Here is an 18,746-nt window from a genome sequence, read left to right as displayed (position 1 = left end):
ATCTAAGGGCTACGTTTTTGTCTGAATACCTGAATTTGTCTGAACTAGTAGCTCAAAAATAGGTAGATAACAACTTCATTCCTCCTATTCAGGGTGAGTCGCTGCTGGCTTCGGTACCCGCGCGGGCATAAGGAAGTCTGGGTCGGTAGTTGTCATGCGGTTCGTTGTGACCTGTTTATATACCTCAATAGTTGCGCCTGGCGAATAGCGGAACTCGTTTGGCGCGACCCCCTCGAAACATTCCGCTTGAAAGTATCAAAACTAATTGGGCGCAGAGGTTTTGGGAAACGGAGGTTAAATATGTAGATTCCGAAATAAAAAATCCCGAATAGTAATTTTGCGGCTCAAGGAAAGAAAATGCAGGTATTTTGCGAGTGATAACATACGGTTTTTAACATTCTGAACTAATGTTAATCTATATCGGTGGTTCCCAACCTTTTTTTTTATATCGCGTCACACTATTGAGCTATTCGAATATTCGCGGCACACCTATCACAAAACATAAACATTTTCTACTCATAAAGCAATTTTTTCTGTAAATAATGAAAAACAAAGAAGATCAGATAAGATTCGTCAATAGTTTAACACTTTTTGTTTGCGCCTTACAAAATTAATTTACAAAATTTCCGAAAGGTGCGATAGTCGAGCGTAAACAAATAGTTCATAGTTGCCGATATTATAACTGTTTTCCTACAAAAATGTACACGATAGCGCTTCGGAGCGCCTCTTGATATTGTAAAAGATGCGCTGCTTCACAAGTAATACGTGGTCTTCAAACGCACCGGCGATCACGCGCTTCGGTTTTGCTCGCCCTCCCCCTTTACACGTTACCCCTCATTATTATCATAGGTATCATATTATTATCCTGATCATTCAATAGTGTTATTGTCGTCACATGCGAGAGAAATGAAAGAGACGAACAAACTGTATTCCATTACAACAATTATTATCGCTAAACACTAAATAGGTTTGAGGTTGTTATAAATAATTTTCACAGCTGGACGTAGCTTTTCACGTTATGAATTTCGTGCGAGGCCCGAGTATATTTTGATGGCAAAGACCATAGCATTTACTATGCCAAAACGCTTATTCGACTTTTCAGACCGCAGAAACTATCCGAAAAAGATAACAGTATTTGGGTCCGAAATATTCGTCAATTCCACCACGCTTTCGTGAAATAGTGCAATTTAATAAATTTAATGAATGTTTAATTAATAAGTTTCATTGCATCAGTGTTTGTGCTACCACGCGTTTCGCTTGATTACTGGCGTGATTACGGATTGCAAGGGTGGGCAAAATAGAATATATTTCTAGGATCGAATGTTCGTAACAAATTGTCGAATATCGGGCATTTTTAATATATATATATACAACACATTCTGATGTGGGTGAGCTATTTACGTCCGTCCTCTTTTGTACAAGGACCAATTCTTACGCAACGTCGGAGTTTGGTTTTATATTTCCGAGAGAACTATGCGTTCATATTAACGATGTATGTTAAGGAACAGCTATTGAGGAGTGAAGTCGGGATTTTATTCCGATTTTTATTATTTCCAATTATTTATTTATATTACATCTTCTGCCCGAGTTTCAAATTAAAACGCTCGTCTGCAAGTCGATATGCTAACTTCCAAATGCCTATTAAGCATTGGAATCACTTGAAATAAATTCAAATATGAAATCTCTTCGCGACACACTAAAGGGTACTCCCGTAGTATGTTAACCAAGATGGCGGACACCGGAACGTAGAAAGTGTACCAGGCTAGGGTTAGGCGATAATTATAGGTACAAATACTACGGGAATCACTTGGCTAGTTTTCAAACTCGTAATTGAACTAAAATAAGGAAAAAACCCTAACCATAACCTGTTACTAAGGCTGGGAATGGTTAATCGGTTAACCGATTTTAAATGACATTATTGCATTGGTCCTTTTCAAATTGTTACTGATGTCACCATGCCTCTAAGATAAATTGACAGTTAACTATCAGCAATGAATTATATAACGTAATGAATTCCAAATGAACACAATCAATGGCAAACTGACGAGGCGACTTCAATGCCTATCGCACCAACTTTTCCCTCTAGTAGACCGTTAACTGCCGCAATCTTTTTGCCCTATGGAATTTTCAAATGCAAACTCATGATGGCGAGATCTACATATTTCTTTATAAGTAGCCTTACCATATGTTTAACCGATTTTAGTAAGCTTCCCCACCGTCCCAAACGGTAGTCCTAAAGGTTCCGGTCATACAGTATGGAAGTCATGAATAATTTTTTATTTATATTTTATTACAATAATTTAGTATTAATATAAAATTGTTTATCTTTTTTAATGGAGGCATCCGATTTACCACTGATTAGCAACTCACTTTACTAGTTCAGAATGAGAGAGATAGAGCTACTGTATTGCCATGTTACAGTTATGATACGAAGTATAAACCCTGCGTTAATTTAACATCTATCTATCCGGTCGTTGAATCATCAAAAGGCTGAAAAATAAACACAGGTTTTCTGATGAGTTGAAGCAAGATTTCCATTATTTGAAGCAAATATATGGGATATTTTGATAAGACAGCTAATTTTTATGTTCTATCATAACAAATAAGCCATTTAATCTGATTCTCCACTGTATACCCAAGCTAATGCTATTTTGGCACTACCCAACCCGCTTCCCACCCTTACATATTTACAACATCACCTAATTCATTTCTTACCCCTCACATGTGGAGGTCTACACTCAACCCGCCTCATGGTGCCCCTCAATCTCTCACCCAACCCACCTCCCAGCGTCTATTATGTCTCACCCTACCCGCTTGCCTACACCCAACCCACTTTCTGGTGTCCCATCCGAGATGCCCGCCTACACCCAACCCGCTTCCTAGCGTCTCCCTACGTCTGACCATACCTGCCTATAACTAACCCGCCTTCCAGAGTCTCCATACGTCTGCCCATACCATCAATGCGTCACCTACCTAAGTCCGGCCAACTTGCTAACATGCCCCCATGTCTGATGATAGCTGCCTTCTTGTCCTATCAGCCCCCTCCTAGCTTTTTTGTGATTTATATCTGGTCGAATTATGCCAACGAAGTTAGACGGCGTCAACGTAGGGAAGCAATAAATTATATTTGTCTACATCTAACAATAAGTGCAACTTTTTTGATATCCGAATACCATAACTAGTAGCTTAAAAATACCATTATAACGATTACATTTAACCGGCCGACGGCAGTTCAACGTTCAAATATAATTCTACCCACAATTTCGACCAGGTTTACGAGCTACAGCAAGGCTGGAGAGAACCACCGTTACGGCCAACAAGTCAATAAATCTGCCAAGATTTATATGCCCCACACCCCACCGATGAATGTTAGCATAGATTTAAAAATTACCATCTGGCGACCCAAGGGATGTTATGAAACGGAAACCACAGGAGTGGAACGTAACTGTATGAACGTATGAAACTGATACTGGTCCGAGACGGTTCGTGAAAGCGGCATCTCGGGTAAAATCACTGCAATCGTTTTTAGCGTACTTAAGTTTCTGTTTTCTTAACACAGGCAACCATTATCAAAGCATTCAGATATGTTCGACTGCATTCAAAAATTGTTAATTTAGTTATATTAAAAAATCGGTACTCCCGAAGTATGTGAACTAAGATGGCGGACACCAGAACATAGTAGCCTACGTGTACCAGGTTAGGTTTAGGCCATAATTTTATCCCAATTTTAGTGCTATTACGAGTTCGCGGAATAGCAAAGTGACACCCGTAGTATTATTACGTGAAATTATGGCCTAACCCTAACCTGGTACGCATACTGGGTTAGGCCTACGGTGTCCGCTATTCGGGAGTACCAAAAGTACAATTTTGAATGTATTGACAACGTTACAGATAACAAGTAGGTAACGATAATAAAACTTTTAAAATCGAGTAAGGGAGGGAAAGCGAACACGTACCATTTCTTTTGACAACATCTTTTAATCTAAAATCTGTACGTTTTGAACTTAACTTAATAAGGTTGTGTTCGCTTTCCTTATTCTGTAATCAGTTTTATTCATTTTTTTTTTCATCTTTGTTTTATCGTCTCTTATGCTGTTTTTGAGGTCAAAATAAACTTATATTTTTATACGCGTCTTCTTACTTGATTGTACTTTCCCAATTAATGTAGCATGATTGTTGCATGCTATTAATAATAACTAAATGCCATAATTGTTGTCGAATATGACCGCAGCGGCAAAAGTGACAGAGGGACTAAAACTGGCGAACAACACGCAAAACTACCAAAAGAGGGAACGTTTACAACCGTGTTTGAATATCTGTCTGATCCACGGCATAAATTCCAACTGTCACTTCATTGTTAACGTATTGTTGATTTGTAATTGTTACGGAAATAAACAAGGAAATCGATGCCCGGGGAAACATCCTTTAGCTCTACAGCAGGGGTCGGCAACCTCCGGCCCGCGAAGTAATATAATCCGGCCAGCGACACTTCACCCAATTATAGTAACAAAACAGTTGTTTTGGCGATTATATTCTTTACGTAACAGAATTTATTGTGAGACACGTGTAGACTAAATTATATTATAATCCAACAAGCATAAATTTACAATTACTCGTTTAATAATTTAATTACAATTAGACAAATGGCAACAAAACGCAGAAAAGTTCAAGCTAAGTGCAAAGGGTTCGATGGCGCCGAAAATATTCAATGGAATTTTTTGAGATGCAATGCAATGAGGAAATAAATCTATATTCTAGTGATGGATGCGTTCGTTCGGTTTCTAAAAATATGGGCTGCCCGACAATCACTTGCAACTCTAACTTTTTGTCCCCTGAGCGACAAAAGGTTGCCGACCCCTGCTCTACAGCTTAGGCCAGGGGTCACCAAACTTTTTTGACCGCGGGCCGGGTATGACTCAAACTGTGTTGAAACGGGCCGGATGAATATTCTTGTCAATGCAATATAATAAATTCACAAAAGTTGGGAAATCCATTCAACAATATATCTTCTACATTTCTGAAGACTTGATTCAAATTCTATGTATATCGCAGAATATAGATCAGGAACATCCTAGGAAAACAAATATGAAAGATTTCAATATCTAAACAACTATCCTGAGTTTAGCTGGTATCAAAACGTTTCTGTCGTGAATTAGGAATTTTCAAAATCCGCTTTTTCGCGCCAAAAAATATACGCATCACGTTTGCTAAGTACCGTTATGCAGTGTTAGAAAACCGCGTACCGGTAGAGAAATTTAGCCTATTATGTCACAGCTATTCCTAGACTAATTTTTCCTTACTACTATTAAAACTACAACTCCTAAGGACGCAAATGATGATTGACTTATTTGATTCATACTTAAATTTCCGAAACACAACCAAAAACTAACGAATAGCATTTAAAGTCGCAAAAACGAAATATTGTTTACAACCACGACTGAAAATCTATCAGGGTGAAAAAAGTGTCTGAGCGGAAGCGAAAAGAAATATTATTACGTCACGTTTTTGCATCTTGCAGATTGGCCAATGTTACGAATTAAACAAGGAAGACGATGCTCGGGAAAATCTCCCTTGGAAAAATATTTAGCAATGTTTGCGTGTTATTGCGGGCCGGACCGGCCCGCGGGCCGTAGTTTGGTGACCCCTGGCTTAGGCCTTTGGACAGGGCTGTGCAACCTTTTTCGTCTAGCGTGCCAAAATCGGTTAAATTTAATGACAACATTTTTCCGCCGCGTGCCGGCCAAGATTAAAAACAATGCTTTGCTACTTTCAAAGCAAAAATACACAATAATAAACTATTTAAACATGTACAGACAGATTAACTATTAGTGTAAGTATCTTCCCGACAAATAGATTTAATTACTTTTCTTATTCTATCTAAGTGAGACTTTTGCTGCTTCATTACCGCTGATAGAGATTTCACATTGGGTTTATATTTTGTAACTTTCAAAGAAATACACGAACTACTGGTTTCATCTTTCAGGCTACTCCTGTTGCGAGACTTAATAAGGTTTATAACTGAGAACAGAGATTCACAAGCATATGTCAGTATGTAGATGAAAACATGGAGAGTAGTGCAGTTGCAAAGTTTTTAAGACACGAAAAATTCGCGAATGGCATCCCGATTTCCGCACTTCTCTCTTGTATTCGCTTCCCTTATCGCTTATATATATTTCTTTCAAAATTAATTTATAACAGTAACTATACCCGATATGAGCTGTACAACTTCACAAATCAAGCAGAAATGACGAAAAAGGGCGACACATAATGAACTATATTACGTGAGAATATAGCCAGGTGAACCCTGCGCCCCAAGGCCTCGCTCGCGTGCCGAATAAATGCACTCGCGTGCCAAGTTTGGCACGCGTGCCAGGGGTTGCCCACCCCTGCCTTAGTATTATACCTTCCGATTATACACCCACTACAGCACTAGAAGTACTTTAGGTACGAAACTACACTAGACCCGAAAATAATGTGGTTCTGTTATTTTAATAATTTTTACATAATACTGTCGGATAGGACAGTAGGATCTACATATTTATCCCGGGGGTGAGCCGGTGAGGAAAGACAGTACGACTGCTTAAACCAGTCATTTGTTTTCAGATGAATACACTTAATTCTGCCAAGAATTTTAACCTTTTCGCCTCGCCGCACACAAAGGTCAAATTCTACTAGCTTCACAGCGGTGATACCGAGGAGTCGAGCAATCCTCGCGTACATAGTAACCCCGCATAAGATTCAAACCTGCAAAGCCACGCATTGTAATCAGATGTGTGGTGCTGTGGTACCGGTATTCCTGTATTCCTAACGCTTATCATGGTGCACAACACTGTCGAGCCGCTGTAATATCTGAATTGAGCAGTACAGCAATACACAATGAGATAATTTATTCTGTACTCAGCCATGGGGATTAAGATTCTTTACTTAGTTCTTGGTTGTACTTGTATTTGCTACAAAAACACCATAATTTTACTGAAATGAAATTCCGTTAATGACATTCAAAATTTGTTTTCTCTATGTTATACAGTTATAACAGTAAAAAGCATGAACTTCTCATCTAAAGACAACGCTAATCCACTAGTTCATGAATCTCAGACTCCGAGATATCGGGAAGAAAACCAAGATGACGACATTCATGATGAAATCGATGCCAGAGAAATTTTTGATTTGATTCGTGATATCAATGATCCAGAGCATCCACTTACTTTGGAAGACTTGAGAGTTGTGAATGAAAAAGACATTTTTGTTGATGATAAAGCTAGTTCCGTCATTGTTTCATTTACTCCAACAATACCTCATTGCAGCATGGCTACATTAATTGGACTAGCAATCAGAGTACAACTTCTAAGAGCTTTACCTTCAAGGTTCAAAGTTGAAATAAAAATTGCGAAAGGAACACATCAATCAGAGACTGCAGTTAATAAACAACTAGCAGACAAAGAAAGAGTAGCGGCAGCTCTTGAAAACAATCATTTATTGGGTGTTGTTAATCAATGTTTGACCGTGAAAAACTAACAAAATAGTTGTTTAACAGAATTGTCTGACATTTCTTTCAATATGTATATACATATTTCATGCGTGTTGGAATGGGGAAGAAGTTGTTCCATGTTTTCGATTGTGCGGTGTATGTGTGGTGTGGAGCACTTTAGTATTTTTTTGGTTCGATGCATGGCGGATAACAACACCTCTTTTCCAGACCGTTGGAACGGGCAGAGGCATATTCATGTAAACACGTGAAAAACAACTTTGCAGAATAATTTTTTTTTTTTTTAATTGAACAGTTTTGACAGTTAATCCTGTGACTAAATATGATTGTAGAATTTTAGATCAAAATGTGTGAAACTGAATAGGTATCAAAGCATGACTGCCAATTTACCACCATGCTTCATTTTACATGTTTTATTAATTCAGCAGACAGGAAAAATTAAGCGACTGATGTAGTGGATATTTATGTTACTTGTATATTTTCCAGCAGTGAAACGGTCATAAAAGCTTTATGTAGTCTCATGGTCTTGTTTATGGTTGTCCATAAGAACACTTCTTCATTATCCTGCCGAACGTGTTTATACCATGATTTATATCTCTGATATTATTCTCACAAATGCAATGCCGTCGCCATGTTGCGGATTTTTTTGAGTCAAGTTTATGCAATTGCTTTTCAAGCTTTTGGTAGATAGATTTCAACAATAGTAGATCTATAATTGTAGTCACAATGCCATGCCAGTTATAATAACTGCTAGGTTACTCATAGCATATTAAAATTTACAAAATACTTTCACATAAAAGTGCTCATATGATGATGATGATTGCTGGTTTAAATGTAAACGAGTAATTTATTCAATACTTATTAATTTTTACCTTAATGAGGAACTTAAATAGTTCGTTAGTACTTCAAGCTAATATTATCTGTATATTTTTTTGCCTAGATTTGGAACTATACAATATGCTCATAACATAGCTGAAACATTGAGAATTATTAGCAGGACATAATGAATATAACCAACTCCTTTCACAAAAAATGTCAAACAATTGTTCAAATAATGTTAGTCCTAATATCACAACATTCTTCGCTCGTAAGTAGTGCTTTTTTATTTGTGTTCTGATTTTTTTACCATTCATAATGTGACGAATTTTAGTTACTTTGTCTCCTAAGATGAAATATTGATATTCAAATGTGAATATTTAGTTGAAGATGGGTATAAAAACATCTGTCTTATACTATTCTACTATATTCGATAATTTCAGAAAAGCAGGAATTTAAATTAAATTGCATGTATGTTAAAAAATTTATTTCTTTATTTCAGACATATCGACAGCCGAAGCAGTTGCAGTTTGTTTTGAAGGATTGACGACATTGCTTCTCATTTTCATATTCCTAAACGATTGTTTTCATTTTAAACGTGAATCATCAACCTCATCAAGACTGCAAAGTATTCTTATTATACAGGTACACTTCACGCCATAGATTGCTTGTTATATGTCAAAATAATATATGATTTACCGGTATTATGTATGTTTGTCTGTATTAAATTTGTGCATCATTAGCTGTGACCTAATATACACATAAAGGATATTTTGCTTAAAGAATAATTTTTGGTTAGCGACATAAATTGAGATTATAATTCTTAGATAAACTTTGACCTAACACCGCTCAGCTATACAATTCAAAACCAAATTCATGGAAAAACATGCCATTGCCTGGATAGAATCTTTTTTTTTATATGGTTCCACTGGCTAGAATCAGTAATTTATTTTTCCACCATACTAATATGTAACAATATAGTATGTAACTACACTTTATGAATGAACAATACAAAAAGGAAGTAATATGGTACTTCGGGGTAAATGGAGGCATGTGACACCATTACTGGTTAATGAGCAGCGACACCAGTGATTTAAGTCAATAGTAATAGATAAATCAAACAATAATTACTGGTGCAGCCATATATATGTGGAAGGTGTTGGGACAACTGGAATATTTCAGGTTCAATGTGTAACTGATGCTTCGCTAAAAATTCAAATCAAGTCCAATTGTTTTTTCAGCTTTCCTATGTAGCATATTCAACCAGCTCATTCCTCGCAATCATTTCACCGAGATCAAGTACTTTAGCAGAACTTGCCTTCATTGTGTAAGTTCTAATTTTTGATCGTAACAGGAACAAACTTTTCATAATTTTTTTTCCATTATTTATTAAAAGAGGGAGAAATGTAGCAACAGCAGTAGTATTGCATTACTAGAGTTCTAATATCAGTGATAATAATGTTATATATGCTTTGATCAAGCGAAATTTTATTATAATCTTGTCCTTTGATAATCGAAGATATCAATTTTGTGCTTGGTCTTTTATCAAAATATTTTATCATATCTTTATCAAAGCTGACATATATTATTCTAATTCTGAGAAAGTGTTTTTTGAAAGAATAATTTACTTTTATTGCCAACATTGTTAAAACTTCTATTCCCAATGAATTTTTACACAATTGTTGATTGCAGGAATGTTGTTATTGGAGAAGGAATAGGAATAGGAACTAGAGAGACATAAAATAATATATTAAGGTTACAAAAATGTTTATTTTTGAAATGGAAATTCAAGGTATTTGTAATTTTTTTCAGATATTTTTCTTTCACATTAAAAGAACTTATGAGTTTGATGCTTCATTACCTCGGGGGTGCAGACTATGCAGTTGGACATCTTGGAGGACTTCAAGCCCGAATCTCTGTCACTCCATTTGCTTGCATGTGCTCTTACTGCTGTCCGAAGGTTTATTTCAATAAGTATGTCATTTTTGTACCAATTTTGCCAGCTTGAATTATGGGTACTTCAACACTATATTGTCTTGTTAATATTTGAGGCAGTTTTCGTGTTGATATTCTACTTTAGTGAATATCGACCATATATTAACACAGCGTTTCTCAAACTGTGTTCCGTGAGCTTCTATGGAGGGTTCTGTGGAACAGGGATCACATTTGTGACCTAATTGGTCGCCATGGCGATCTCAGCCATGTACCTCTGCGACTCTGGGTCACAAATTTGTCTCGCAGCTGGCGACAAACAGGTTGACACGCCTTGCTATCTAAACAGGCAGATAAAAAGGGGAGATAAAAAGAGTAAGTGTTCCGGGGCTAAAAAAGTTTGAGAATCGCTGTGCTAACGAATACTCTGTCTTGTAATCCCAAACTCGTCCAACTAGTTCAATTTGAGTCTTACTGTTCAAATATTTGATTAGTGTTGGAATCATGCACTCTTGTATAATTTATGGGATTCTGAATCAACAGTATGACTCATTATCTATGACATCAGGAAATGGAAATTCATTCATTCTATGTCAGGGGTCTCCAATACACGGCCCGCAGTCCGCATGAAACTCGCAAAGCAATGTTTTGCGGCCCGCCTCGGGGTTGAGATTTTTCAAGAAAAAACTAAAATAGTACCATGTCAACTATGAGTTTTATCTTGTTCATATTTTATTATATTGTAATAATCAAATTGTAAACTCAATCATTTCATTTCGTTTTTATTTTGACGAAATAAACAAGTTTCGATCAGATCATTAAAGTGTGCAGTTATTAATCATTAATTCTGCATATGTTTCATGTCTCGTTTGGTGTAAGACTCAAGTGTAATTTCAACAAATATATTCCGATTTCCATTGTTAATGTTTATATATCATTTTGTACCTAATTTCTTGGTTTGTGGTCCGCGGCGTCAATAAATTTCAGAAAGTGGCTCGTGATATATTTTGAGTTGGAGACCCCTGTTTTATGTTATATGTGTTATTCCAGGAAATTTGTCATGTTCATCAAAATAGGAGTTTATCAAAGTGCTATACTGCATCCAATATTTGACTTCATATCTGCTTTTCTGTGGACAAACGGACTCTATTTGGATAGTGATGTAAGTAACACCTCTACCAATCATGGTACAGAGTTTATTAAAAAAAGCTATCTGAGTATCTATGACTGTACCAGGGTGTTCCAAAGAGGCTGCGTAGCTTCGTTTATTGAAAAATAGAAAAATTGGGAGAATAAGGCATCGACCACCTAATACCCATCTAGGCTGTTACACCACAGTTGTATATTGCTTTTGATAGGCTCTCACTGAAGAGCTGTTCAGTTTCATGTTCAATTTCTGTGTACTTTGACTGTTGTTCTCGGCCTGGCAGGGCCTATTTAAGTTTATAATAAGTGAACAGAAAGGGTTGTTTCAGCACCATATAAACGCCCAACTAAAAGAGGTGCCCTTGGACTAGAGATTGGGAAGCTTTCCGAAAAATCCCTGTCATGTTTATTGTTTAGGCCTAGTTCACAGCATTTGTATGTATCACAAATATTTACATTCTACAACTGGTGCTCCAGAAGTATGTGTATCAATATGGAGGTAACTAATTTTGTTCGCCTGCTCTACATCAAGTTGTGTAAAGAGACGGAAATCTATGGGCAGGGGGTATATTCACTTGGCTAACACAGTCAGTCCCCGAACTTGTAATAGAACTAAAATAAGGAAAATCTGAGTAAAATTATGGCCGAACCCTAAGCGGGTACACACTATGGGTGTACCCCACATCTCACATTAAAAAAATAGAGAATTGATTCCTATTTGGCTGGATATTCAGATGCAACATGAGCATGATAGTACCGGTACTTGATAAACTAATTCTACAATTTCTGATAAAACTATGATTTTGAAGGCAGAATTATACATATGACATTGCCTTTTGTTAACATCAAGAACTCAATTCACATTCTAATATTAAATATTAAGATATACAATCTTTTTTCTTTTTTTTACAGTTGTCATTAACCAGTCCATCGTTGTATTTTGTGATCGTGGAAAAAGTCAGCATTCTGATAGCCATGTATGCGATCACCTCGTTATATTGGACTGCAAGAAAGGAATTGGATCCTCATCATATCAATGGGAAGTTTCTCACTGTCCAGGTTGGTTGTTGACGATGTGATACAAGTTGATGATTGTACCGGGCCTTGTGCAGAACAAAAGAAGCAGTTAAGCGTTGTATAAAAAGTGAGGTACTCCCGTAGTATGTGTACCATGTTAGGGTTAGGGCACAATTTTATTCTGATTTTTCCTATTCTAGTTCTTTTTCGATGTTCGGGGACTGTCTGTGTTAGTCAAGTGAATATCCCCCCTGCTCATAAGCTTCAGTCCGTTTACACCACCTGATGTGAAATAGGCAAACAAATTTAGTTACCCCCATATTGGTACACGCACTTCTGGAGCGCCAAAAGTCACATTATAACAGATTAGGAAGGTTTTTTGCTCAAATTATTTCATGTTAATAGTGGTGAGATGGCTTAATCGTTATGGCGACCTTCTGTCCGATTATTGTTGGCCGGTCCAGATATGTAGGATTGGATGGTCAGGAAAATCTAAACAGACTACTTCAGCACTGAGTAATGGTATGCGAATTAGTCATTCTCTCGCAAGAACAAAACGAGAATATTGGTCAAAGACCGAAGACTTATCGATCGAAAGTTGGGGGATCCTCCAAACAGCGCTCCTACTCCGTAGTGGTACCTTGTGTCCCATCACTAATTAATTAATAACTCTTTAATTATGCGGCATAATTCGCTCAAAATCAATAAGCTTCTGGTCTGAGATATGATGAATGTACATGCAAAATCTGGAGCAGATTCAAACTCGCTTTCGTGAGATATCGTGTGCATCTAGCAAACATACATACAGACAGACAGACAAATACCTAACAACATACTTACCAATTAAAATCGATAAATAATGTCCTCACATGATTTTGACTTGAGAAACTACATTATTGCAATCACCACCAACAGTATAGCCATAAGTACCGTGTTTCCCCGAAAATAAAACCTACCCTGGAAATAATACCTCGCCTGAATTTTAAAAATGAATTAAATATAACGCCCTCCCCTAAAAATAAGACCTAGTCAAATAATAATAAATAAGACCTAACCTTACTATATCTATCTTATGCATGGTGATATCGTATATAAGAAAAAGTGTATTCAAGTTTGAAGCATTGCAGAAGTAATTTAGCCGACATTTGAACCAAATTATTATTGTCATGGTATTAATTAACATAAATAATGATTCCAAGAAATTCGCTTGAAGCTACATGCTTTGTTCTTATTTTTCAGGCATTGATGGTTATATCTGGATTCCAAGAATTTGCTTTCAATATTTTAACAAAATTTGGTTTAATTCAATGTAAAGGAATACTCAATGCTGCTGATAGAGCTGCAGGTAATTATAATAGGTTTTGCACTTTTGCTTATAACGTCACTACTTTACACAAGTTTATGGGCTTGTCACATGTACAACTTTCAGAAAAAAAGTTAAAAAATAGTAATAAACCCTATTTTCATTTGAATTTTGTGAAATTTTCTATGAAAATATGTATTGGGGCATTAGTTTTTTTTTTCATATGCATCATTTTTTCATTCTTAATGCAAAAAATGGCTTAATTACCGGACCATCAATTTCTGTAATATGAGAGGAGATTGTCTTCTAGGTGACTGGTTTATCATGTCTCCCTTCACACTGAAATCCATGTTCTTTATCTTTTAAAATTATGTTTGTTCAATGTGTACTTTCGGCATTTGATAAAATAAACTACTGGCTGACTGTTGTTGCCTTTGTATATTTTCCTCTCTGCTATAATAGGGCATAGTGTTGTTGTTCATGTTGTAACGAAAACTGTCTTTTCTCATTAACTATTGAATTAATTGCTCTCAAATTTTCTGTAGTTAGAGATGGTAATGTCTCCCAGAAAGCTTTTTTTCATATTCTATGACTGGGCCTTTTTATTTTACTCAAGTATTTGACAATCAGACACAGGTGTACATATGTATCGTTTCGCGAAATTATTGTAGTTGGGTAATTGTTTCACTTTTTGTTCTGTAATTAATAAAGCAATCAATTTCCAATTTTTAGTCTTAGTACCTAGTAGATTGAAGCCCAGGAAGGCTACCCTTATATCAAAAATTTGCTGTTTTATTTCAATTTGCAACAACACTATTAGGAAATATGGGAACGCTTGTCCCTGCGTGTTTTTAAAAAGTCTGTGCTTAGCTAAGCACGTAGTACACCATCAAAACCACTGAATGTCAGCGAACAGTGTCTGAATGTATTGGAACCATTCTTGATTTTAATCGGTAAATATGTTGATAGGTATTTGTCTGTCTGTTAGATGCACGCGATATCTCACGAAAGCGAGATCGAATCTGCTCCAGATTTTGCATGTGCATTCATCATATCTCAGACCAGAAGCCTATTGACTTGGGGCGAATTATGTCGTATAATTAGCGAGTTATTAATTAATTAGTGATGGGACACAAGGTGTCACTATGGAATAAGAGCGCTGTTTTGGGGGATCCCCTAACTTTCGATGGATAAGTCTTCGGTCTCTGACCGATATTCTCGTGTTAATATATTTATACATTTGTTTTTTTCACTAGTTCTTCATCATTTCGCTGTTGTACCCGAAATGCTGATTCTTTACGTCATCTCATGTTATTTTCATCGCCAGCCACTGGGAGAAGAATTTGAAATTCCAAGTCAACGAAGCACGAGCCTACTTACTACAAATCATGCATCATATGATTCTACATCAGATGGAGAGACGGATCCTCTATTGGATCCCCCTGTATGTAATGGAAATTATAATGTACAAGTACAACCCAGGGAAACGAATCAGCTAAAGATACAGAGCATTTGATTCATATTTGTGATGGTTTGTACAGTTAACCGGTTGACAAACTGTGGTCCGTGGGCTAAATACGGCCCACAAAATTTTTTTTGGTGGCCCTTGAACTACCTCACTTTCAATGTGTGACCCACTGGTACATGAAGTCTTGAGACCACTGCTATAGATCAAGAAATTTGGAAAGCTCATAATATGGAAGTGTACTCGCACACCTTGACACATGGTACATTAAAGTGACTATATTTTTTATATTAGTGTTTTCTGCTTTGAGATTTTTTGCTGCTGCCATGACATTTATTTTTGGATTAATCATATGTCAATTCCCTTTCATATTCTGGTTGTGAGTGATACAATGTGGGATTTTAGTGTTACTCAAAGTACATTAAGGCGTACATCCTCCATCATTAAGACAACCTGTTTCCGATATGAAAATTTTTGTGTCAGCATTTGTTTTTCGCTTAATCATAGGGATATCAACGCCTCTCATTTTCTAGTTATGTATTGAACCTGCATTCCGAAGTTTCAGAGATGTTGCTTCGTTCCAATTGACCTAATACAACAACTTGCAAAGAGTCGTACACTGCAATAGGAAATAAGTTTTGAAGTATAATCTCATTTCAGGAAATGTTTTTTGTAGGGTGTCCTAAATTTGGATTGCATTTATGCATATAACATCCTTTCAATTGTGATCACCAATGTAGGATTTCATTTGTAAAAATCAGGTTTCGGAGTTTCTTCACAGAAATTTTTTCTTTTTTCTAGTGTAAATGCTAAGTGTTAATTTCAATTAATCAATTTTATGCAATTTTTAATATGAAAATCCTGTTGCCATGCCACAATTGACAGAATACATCCCTTTTATGCTGTCTGAATTTTTGATGATAAACAACATCATATTCTCCTTTGGCAGTCAATCAAGCCTGGAATATGATTTCAAATGAGAATGTCAGCCATCTGATCTTCACAGCGTCATCCTAATGAATTATTCAACAAATTGCTCTGAGTTGCTTCTATTGTTTGCCATTGGAAATGTCATTCCCAACGATTCATGAGATCTGTCCTGATTACGGTCTGATTTTGTCAGAGAAATCGTGCCATAACCTACGATTATGCAGTGCGTTATAATGCAAATAGTACAGTCTATTATCAGATAATTTAATTCGAAGCAAATGTAAAACTTCATTTTCACTTCTGCACACAGGACATATATACTACCTTTCGCAAGAATTGCAAATTTGGTGTTCCAATTTCAGTCTATTTTTTATTCATTCGTGTACATATTATTATCTGTTCTGTATTGATACTTTGATACCATAATCTGAACAATATGCTATTAATACTGAATCATGCTTTTATAATTATTATGTTTAGCAATTATTTTAATTGAAAAATAGGATATATTTCTGTCTAATGATTCTCACAATTGTTACTAAGAGCTTATTTTTAGCGATATTCCTATTTCCTTTGTGCCTTGCTGTACATAAAATTTATATAGTGCTTTTTGTGTGTCTGCTATTACCATTCTAGCATGTGTTATTGCCTTTAAGCAGTGTTTTCTCCTATTATTCCTGAGTGCCTCACATTTCAGTTTTAATTAACAGTGCTCTTAATTTTGTATTTAGCAAAAAAGTGCCGCCGTCATTTTTACATATATTCACTGTGCTATATATGTACTAATCATTAATTCTATTTCACCGTGCAATGCAGTTATCATTCTCACATAGTAGCAATTGTATGCAATTTATTAGAAAATGATTTTATTTTAATTCTATTTGTTTACGGGCAGCATTATGCAATGTATGTTCATTGCCCGAGGTACTAGGCTATTCGAGTCCATATCTGACTCTATTTTTGCCCCACATTCTGACTCGGAATGGTCGTATCGTTACCACCCAGAGTCATCTACCGAAAACTTCTGATTTTCTCATTTTTAATATTATCGATGTATTATGTATTTCCGGCGAAAAATAAATTCTCACACTCTCAACATTAAAATAAAATCATTTTATTTGGTCGTAGTCGTATTTCTAAAAATACAGATTTTTTTCAATTCTAATTTTAATGAATTGATTATTCAGAAGTCATAGAATATATTGGTTAGACAGAGAAATCCAAGTTATTCGGTTTATTGAGTAGTATAGCAGTAGAATTATGCTCGTGGTTCAGTCGATCATGTGAAGACTGAACAATTCGGCCAATTGAAATAATTCAATTCTCTTTCATGATAGTTTGTCACCGAAGGCGGGAAAGTGATAATTTAAATATAGTCTCACTGGTTGCTGCTGAGCATGGGCCAATGTCACACCATTGACCACTCTCTTGCAGTGACCCATACCTGACTTGTGTGTTTTATGATTTATTGCCTCCCTGTGCTGCTAGTTCATTTTAATTCCAATAAATTGTCATCCTGCACATTACAACTGTAATTAATTTGGAAGATTGATGATATTAATAGGAGAGGTTAAGTAAGGTGAGCCTGTAGTTTACGGAAACGATGTTGCATTTCAGCCAGACAGGTAGGTGACCATGGGATTCGATCTAGTATGAATCAGAATCGGGGTTTTGTCCAGCTATTGCTGACGTAACGAGAGGTCGGTGTACGCAATGTGATTAGTTAAGACGTCTTATCGCCTCTCCTCTCCCCCGGGATAAATGATATTACCGTAACAAATTGATGACCCAAACTTTGCTCATTTTATAGCGAATATATTGGATATTTAATATTTTAAATCAGTGTTTAAATATCGTGATAAAATAAATTTCAATTTGAAAATGCCTGGACGAAACTTTTTATGTTCTTAAACGTGGAGTAATTTGATTCCTACAAAAGTCTTTGTTTGAATTTCGGGAGAAATTAAATTTGTTTTGGTAATTTCAACATGAAATGGGGTACATTTGGTTTGTTTATGCAATAATTTTACGGTACCGGAGATCATCAGCGTTTGGATATCCTTCCGATGGACGTGACAAGTGGCATGTTCAGAAAATAGCTAAATTTACATTGTTCCGTGATTAAAACTAGTTTTAAATCGGTCGTTCTTGCAGATAAACGAATGAATGGCCGACCCATTTCGAATTCTTAGGATATTTGCAGAAGAATGTCAAATCAGTCACCAATCAACTAACTTCTGTTGCCACATTTCCCGACAAATACTCTGGCATTTATGCTGATATTCGGGACGTAATTAAGAGCTTTTGGTTTAACAAATCAATATTCTGTTTCATATGTTTCAATCAGAGAGAGAGGAGTAGAATACGTTTTAATTCAGGCGGGATTTTTAATTAAAATGCGAAAATCAATAGGACATGAAACTTGACCTGTGTATGCTCGAGCGTTATATATTGCAATGTTATATTCATGAAGCATAATACCATCAATATTTCTAGCTAAGTTCATAAACGAAAAGCTGAATATTTTATACGAAATTTAGAACTGATCTTATTTACGTTATCGACATTGTAATATTATAATCAAAGTTTAATTTTATTCAGAATTAACCGCCTGGATCCCAATATAAACGAAAATTTCCGAATACAGTATA

The 18,746-nt window shown here is 36.1% G+C and overlaps 2 protein-coding genes across 3 annotated transcripts; both read left to right on the top strand.

Annotated features, from left to right (window-relative positions):
* Window positions 1-7,005: 7,005 nt before the first annotated feature.
* Window positions 7,006-8,427, top strand: LOC120330865 (cytosolic iron-sulfur assembly component 2B-like). Its single transcript, XM_039397829.2, has one exon. The coding sequence runs from the start codon at window positions 7,045-7,047 to the stop codon at window positions 7,513-7,515; it is 471 nt and encodes a 156-aa protein (XP_039253763.2). The 5' UTR covers window positions 7,006-7,044; the 3' UTR covers window positions 7,516-8,427.
* Window positions 8,428-8,432: 5 nt separating this feature from the next.
* LOC120330864 (organic solute transporter subunit alpha-like) lies at window positions 8,433-17,624 on the top strand. Of its 2 annotated transcripts, none has more exons than XM_039397826.2 (8): window positions 8,433-8,573; window positions 8,805-8,947; window positions 9,544-9,629; window positions 10,115-10,276; window positions 11,285-11,396; window positions 12,293-12,439; window positions 13,637-13,742; window positions 14,957-17,624. In XM_039397826.2, exons 1-8 carry the CDS (start codon window positions 8,519-8,521, stop codon window positions 15,214-15,216), a joined length of 1,071 nt encoding a protein of 356 aa, XP_039253760.2. In that variant the 5' UTR covers window positions 8,433-8,518; the 3' UTR covers window positions 15,217-17,624. The 2 variants fall into 2 exon arrangements, with proteins under 2 accessions (XP_039253760.2, XP_039253762.2); XM_039397828.2 differs by having other exon boundaries at window positions 15,028-15,190.
* The last annotated feature ends 1,122 nt before the right edge of the window (window positions 17,625-18,746 follow it).

This window comes from Styela clava, chromosome 6 (genome assembly GCF_964204865.1).
Source record: "Styela clava chromosome 6, kaStyClav1.hap1.2, whole genome shotgun sequence".
Classification (NCBI taxonomy): Eukaryota; Metazoa; Chordata; class Ascidiacea; order Stolidobranchia; family Styelidae; genus Styela; species Styela clava.
This window is presented reverse-complemented; position numbering and strand designations above follow the sequence as displayed.